We start from the raw sequence: 7,140 nt of genomic DNA, 5'->3' as shown, positions 1-7,140 counted from the left end.
CTTGCCCATCGATGCCGTAGGTATGGTATATATTTTAACATACATCGAAGAAGCTTACTATAACATAACGTGCATATTCAAAATATGAAAAAATTGACAATGGGTCTATTGTAAAGTTAGAATATAATAATTACGAGAGATAGTTTTGATTACAGTAGATAAATAGATACCTTTTTTGACTGAATGAAATAAAGCGAAACTGACTGTGAACAGTGATGGAAAAGTAGCAAAAACACTATTAAAAAAAAACCTGTGTTATTACGTCATTGATTCGACTCCTAGAATAAAGAGAATATAAAGTATGTAATGCGGAATCACTACCAAATATATAAATTCTTAAAGACAGCAAAGTACAAAACCCGACCTTTCATATTCCATAGCATGGCAGCCGGTCAGTATATCAGTTTCTTGTAACAGTTCGACATCGAACAATTAGAAGTCCCACAATAGATCATTGGAACGCGGTATTTTTAATAAAGCGCGGTGTCGTGAAGTTTGAAACTTACTTTCAGAGCCTATGACCGGAGGAACACAGTTGAAATTGCTTGTTACATTCTCCAGTGGCGAGAAAGCTGCATTGAAACCTATGAGGTAGGTGAAGTGCATCTTTAAACTTATGTTTTTGCACAGAACGCTGCAGGAATGCGCCTCGCACGTAAGCTTTCGAGTCAGAACTTAAATTGTCAGAGCATGTAGCAACACTAAATAATTCCTTTGAAGCGTAGTGAAAAACTTTGAGAAATCTAAATTAGAAAGAAGTTCGCCGCCTTTTTTATCCAGATAATGTAATATATTATAAATCGGGCAAGTGCCTTTCGATGTTATTGCGTTTAATATAGCATTTCTAAATGTTCTTTTTTACAGGCAGCCAAGGGACTATGAAACACCAGCTGATCTTTTCTATTTCAATGATTATGAACGTCATAATGCAGAAATAGCCGCTTTCCATTTGAGTCGGTAAGTCCGTAAAAATGTTAACACATGCCATTTGGAAAGGCGCACAGTGGTCTCAGAAGTCAACTAAGATGATGATCACTTGTTTCACCCTTAAAGTACTATCACACTTAGCGTATAGCACTAACGTATGACAAAAAGTGCACAAAAGCAGACAAACGTAGGGGTCCGTTAGACTTACGGCGTAGATACATCTCGAGTACGCAGGCGTGGTTCATGTTGGCATACGCGGAGGGAGATAAAACCTTTTGAGCATGTTTAAGAACATTTTCATACGCTGCTTTATTCTTTGGAAAAGTATGATTTTTTACGCTCAAAGTTGCGCGCATAATCGAATTCACCTACGACATCAATACGTACCTCTTTTGTGCCAGGTGTGACCAGGGAATTATACCGATATAATTCCCTGGTCACATCTAGCGTAAAGAGGTACGAATATACACGCAACTTTCAGCCTATGTGAAGGCATCACCACCTGATTTATTAAACATTTGTGAACACTTTCGGTAGCGACCTCTCACTTAAAATGAGCCATACTTGTAGTAATTTGCATAACAATAGGTTACTCGTGGTTATGTGATCTGTCTTCGGGAATGCTCACTTGGCAGTCGGACACGATTGGGTGTAAACGCAACAGTATGTTTGGCGCACTTTCAAGGTCGAGCTTTTATAAGGCGTAGAAACTTTAACAAATACATGTTTGTGAGTATAACTATTTCTTCAATAACCACCGCCATTAAATACTAAATGTGCAGTCGAATTACGGAATATTTACGACAACAAGTATGTATAAGGGTCTTTGTACTACTGTTCCCACTGTTACTTTTATGTCACTCAGAATGGTAGAATTTATTGGTTACAACGCACTGTGATCCAAAATGTACGGTATGAACGGCGCTATCACTCGACTTTTGGTGATAACCTGACTTGCTTGAATTTCTTGTAAGAGAACTTGAAAAATGATCAAGATAGTACATGTAATAATGAGGACTTTCAAGTTCAATCTGTTTGAGGACTTTCAAGTTCAATCTGCTGAATCTGATAAATAATACCTTAATGTTTTTGTGATTGACGGTTTTCTATGTTACTGATATTGAAACAGTTGTAAACGTAATAACTAATACACCTGGCATATTGTAAATAGTGGAATTTAAGTGGAATTTAAGTGGAGTTAAAAACATTTTAAGACACACACACAAAAAAAGAAAAAATCCAACAACCCATATTTATAAATGAAATTTGTATAAATTTACAAAATTCGCATTAAAATGTTTTGTTTCATGGATATAATTTTCCTATAATTCTAAATATAGGACGGGTACATTTTGACTAGTTTTGGTTTTAACTATCATATATTGACCTGAATTTGGCGACCTATTCTTCAAATGAATACTTCATTTTGAAAACGGAACATAAAAATTAAAAAGTGGAATAATTCTTATATAACTTTGTAAATTTGCCCAAAATTTATATTCTGAGGGTATAGCATAAAAAACTTTTTCTCAATTCCTTTTCTCTGAACCAAATTGAGATACTTAGAAATAATAACATTGAAAGAAATTTCTGCGAGCAAGTGTAACAGAATGTATTTCTTAAAATAAGGTTTAATCAATTAACAAGTTCATCATGAACATCAAACGAGAATCAAGAGTACTTTAAAACACCTTTTTGATTATTTTAATTATATTAGTTACAGTATTGGTGTCTATTTTTTCCTTCCCGGAAGTAATAAATACTAGATCATGGTGCAGTGGCGGTTTTAGGGGGGTGTCAGGGGGGGTCCTGACCCCCCCCCCCCCTTTGATTTCTGAAAAAAAATCACACCAATGGTCCCCTCTTGAAATTAGAATTTTGACTAACTGAATCATAGTTCTAAACCGTGCGAAATGGCACCTTTCCCCCTCTAAAATATCAAAAAATTTTGGGCCCCTTTAACGAGCCCCGAACCCCACACTAAGGGGAGTGGGGGTTGGTCGGCTTCGCATCCGCGGCCTGTCATTCCTAGAAACCGCCCCCCCCCCCCCCCCCCCCCCCTTCAAATAATCCAGGATCCGCCCCTGTGGTGGTTTATTCAGTTTAATAGTTTATTGATGCATTTCACAACATGTCGGTTATTTCGGGTACACACTAACAATCCGAAGGTTCTACAATCCGCATTGGTCTAGTCGCCGACTTACCCCTACCCCATTTTGTAATTAGCATCAAGGTGTAGTTCAAATAGCGTAAGACGCGTAGACCGTGGCCACTTACGTCAAAGAAAAATTACAAGGAAAACCGTATACGATTTATTTCTTACGGCGCCCGTTGCAAAAGTAATCTTGACTAAATTAAAAATGATAGAAATTATCCTTAATGTAAATGCGTATGGCAGTACACTGATCTCTTCCCCTGAGAGTCCATCTCTGATCTCGGATCCTTAATTTCAGATTACTTGGATTTCACTGGGCGCCACCAGTTGCCGGGAGAAGGCTTAACATCACGGCAGAGGTTTTGTTACGAACAAAAAATGCAGAATTAATACAGACTTTTTTTAGTTCTCCAGGTAAAAATTATGAATTAGCACAGGCATATGGGGTTTCATATATAATATGTATGAGATTTCTTCCTTGATGATTGAGGGCATTAGTTCTAATTGACAATTATAACTTGTTGCTATTAAGAATATCAGATTTTGATGTAAATCTTCAAGTTGACCATGCTATTACAATGGGCTTTCATTTGCGTTGTCAGCTTTATTGTTCTAAATAGAACACTTATACATTTATTGGATTCTTTGTTTAAAATGAAAGCCGGTAACGTGTGCTTCCATGGAGAGTGTGCGATGTATTGTGACTCTGCACACGCAGTCTGCGGCCGCCCTGACGTCATCGAAGCGTCCCTAGCGGCCATGCTTCCCCCGCTGCACGTGGCTCCTAGGCACACATGGTTGCACCCCTGGCGGAGAACTTACAGCAAGCATCAGACTAAAGCTGTGTGGGAGGTTTACGATAAGTACTGTCAGAATATAACAAAAGTGTTCCCATATTCGCAAGTACAGAGGCTGTTGGACTTGGTGGACATGGCGGTACTTGATTTTTTAATAGGTATGGGTCGCCGTGCATTTAAATGATATGTGAAATGTTTTTAAGAGAATAAGTTAACTGTAAAAACAATAGGATAAGGTACTTTATTTTTTAAATAATATAATACAAACGGAAAATGTAGACTACAGGGTAAATGATAATTTGCAGTTTGTTTAAAAACCTTGTTGATTTTCCATGTTTCTTATGGAAAAATTTAAAACAAATCGCCCTAGAAACCAAAATACGGCGAAAAGGCTTGCAGAAAAATGATTGACAGAAAAAGGTATTATTCATTTTTAGGCAATATGGATAGACACCACTATGAGACATTTGCTAACTTTGGTACCGACTCTTTCCCTCTCCTCATCGACCAAGCAAAAGGGTAAAAGTAATTCCTATGTTAGCTGTCAGGGTGGCCTGAGTTTTGTACCAGCTGGAGGTAATGCCTTCAGCTGGAAAAAAAGGCTGGCGGTCAAGCAAGAATATATAAGTAGACAATTATTTTGCATTTTTAGACAACTGTAACTCAGAAACTGTCAGGGCTGAAAATAATTCAATAGAAAGCATCATTATCTTTGAATACTCACGTTCCGCTGTGTTACAGTCTCAACATTTATAACATGCTTAAAAACACTTGTTGAAAACTTTTTTTCGCTTTCAGTTTTGGAAAAAGTACACACGACGAAATGACAATTTTGGCCCCTTTATACCAGTGCTGCATTATCCGAGAAACCACTCACCTAAGACTGATAGCACTAGAGAGAGATGAATTAGAACTTGGAAGTAAACTAAAATTTTCTATGAGGAGAGATACACTTGATCCCGTCTTAACTGAGCAACACCTACATGCTGTAAACAGACGACTGAGAAAAGTAATAGCCGTTGTCGGTCAGTGTATACTGGAAACTAACACGCAAAGTGTTGTCATAAATGGCAACTGAACTCACTGTTGACATGAGTTGTGAACAATGCCATAGCAAAATAGATTTCAGAGCAGGGTAAACATCAATGCGTGAATGAGCTTAAATTGGGACAAGCGTATCAGTTTTAATTTCACAATTATATTTTATATGTCTGACGTTCTACTTATATCAGGCCTACCCAACTACCAGACTCGGCACCTAAGGATCCTGAATTAACCGGTATATCGGACCACACTACCCGTTTTCAAGGTGTGTGTCAGATCGCTGTTTCAGGCATGTAGCAAGCAATGAGTGGGGGGCGGGGCTCTTTCTCTGAAAAACTGGTCCTTTATAACCACGCATTTGTCCCAACTTGGAAAGTGGCGTAGGACCTAGATCAATTTTTGATTGGAACCGACCTCTTCCGCTTTTTCGACCCCTCTCTCTCAAACCTACCTTCCCTGGTTGGGGACCTGCATATTGACGGGCGATACCACAACAGCTTTCTACATGCACCCCTACCCCCTTTATCTCTTAGTTTTCCAGGATTCAGGTTCAAGTTGTGTAGATGTCTGTGTTTTAACCGGAAATTCTGGTGCTGATTCCATGGACTCACTGGCTACAGGCCCAACTCGAATATCAAAACGAGCATTTACAATTTGGGGTGGGGGGGGGGGGGCGTGGACGTTTAATTCTAGCACGTTTTAATATCACGTATTTGTGAAGCACACAAAAAGAGCAAAACAAGAGAAGAGAAAAATTTTACTTGCAGGTATAACAATGTATTTTGAAATATGATGTGCTTCATTACTGTCGACTGCTTGAAGTAAGGGTGGGGTGCCAATATCCTGTATACTCAATAATTCGTCTACTACATGTACCACATAAACCTACAAGATCGACATATATGTTTTCTGTGTGCAGTATTCTTTCTATAATTAATATAATTATGATTGAAAAAATATTTTTACTAGATGAATTACCTGAACATTATAGCGTAAGCCATGAAGTATAAAAAGAAAAAAAAATAATGCCATCTTCAAAATACAGATTTTAACTCGAAGTACTGGGGATATTCTTAGGCTTTGGTGTATAATACCCACAAGAGAAAACATGAACCGAAATAACATTAATAAAAAGTAATCTAAATAACTTAATAGCAATTACTGTGTGTAGCTGCTCAAGTAAGAATTCATCCCATCCTTTATTATTCCCGGGCTTGCTGTTCCAGTAACGTACAGTACCTTCGGAATGTGTCCCGTTTTGGCGCAATTTTAACCTTTCATTTCGAAATACGAGGGAAATTTTCACCAAACACTTTTATCCCACAGTTCTCTTTGTAATGCAAATATTTATTCACCGATCATGTTGGATTGGTACTGCAAAGAGGCGATTCAAACGATCGAGCATAATGTAAACAAATAGTTCAATGGTCGGAATTCAATACCTTCCAAGGTGAACCGTTACCTCGTCGGCGCGCTAGCTCACAGCTGAACTCTTTTAACTATCATTATGAAATAAGAAATTTCACTAGCATAAATCACTGTAAAACTTTCACATCCCTAAAAGTATTAGATAAATTTATACCACAAATTAGCAAATGCTTAATTTTATAATAAAGCATTCATCTCTAAGTTAGAATTGCACTTAGTCCTTTCATTTCTGAATTGCGCAGTTGTCTACTTCGTAAAATGAAGACGATTTCGTTAATTATGAGGCTGTGAAAGTTATACAGTCCACCATCTATCATTTCTCTCATATCCAGTCATATGTCTAATGGAGAATCTCATTCATGTTACTTGTACCATTTGCTCATATGAGCTTATTGATCAAACTGCTCGACCTTAGCAACCAGAATAAACATGAATGCTTCAAGGTGTAGAGTGTGAAAAAATTGTTTTAAAACACAAACGCAAAAATTTTTGGTTTTTATATTTTCAATTCCCCTTCTTTGTTATCTGTTTTAGTTGTCTGTTGTAATAAAAATGCAACTTTCGGTATAAACTTGTGTCTTTTTCTTGCAATTTAGATCAGTTCGCTTAAATGACGTTGACTACAGACAGAAGTGTGTGTTAGTTGTCGTCTCATTCATTCCTTCTTAACTTCACTCCTAAACAACTTTGGAACACAATTTTTTGCATGGTGCTACCGGAGATATTAGACTAAAAGTCTGTATTACTTTTACCAAGTTTGATTCTGTGAGTTTGATTTATTTCAATCTA

General features: G+C 37.4%; 1 protein-coding gene across 1 annotated transcript; it reads left to right on the top strand.

The window, feature by feature from the left end:
* Nucleotides 1-411: 411 nt before the first annotated feature.
* Nucleotides 412-6,867, top strand: LOC106169568 (extracellular serine/threonine protein kinase FAM20C-like). The gene is made up of 6 exons (XM_024075767.2): nucleotides 412-591; nucleotides 865-957; nucleotides 3,381-3,496; nucleotides 3,744-4,037; nucleotides 4,317-4,398; nucleotides 4,678-6,867. The coding sequence occupies exons 1-6, from the start codon at nucleotides 518-520 to the stop codon at nucleotides 4,955-4,957; spliced, it is 939 nt and encodes a 312-aa protein (XP_023931535.2). The 5' UTR covers nucleotides 412-517; the 3' UTR covers nucleotides 4,958-6,867.
* Nucleotides 6,868-7,140: the final 273 nt, after the last annotated feature.

Source organism: Lingula anatina, chromosome 2 (assembly GCF_051362555.1).
Source record: "Lingula anatina isolate TDL-2025a chromosome 2, LinAna3.0, whole genome shotgun sequence".
NCBI classification, from domain to species: Eukaryota; Metazoa; Brachiopoda; class Lingulata; order Lingulida; family Lingulidae; genus Lingula; species Lingula anatina.
The sequence above is the reverse complement of the archived record's forward strand: the minus strand, read 5'-3'. Positions and strand labels throughout refer to the sequence as shown.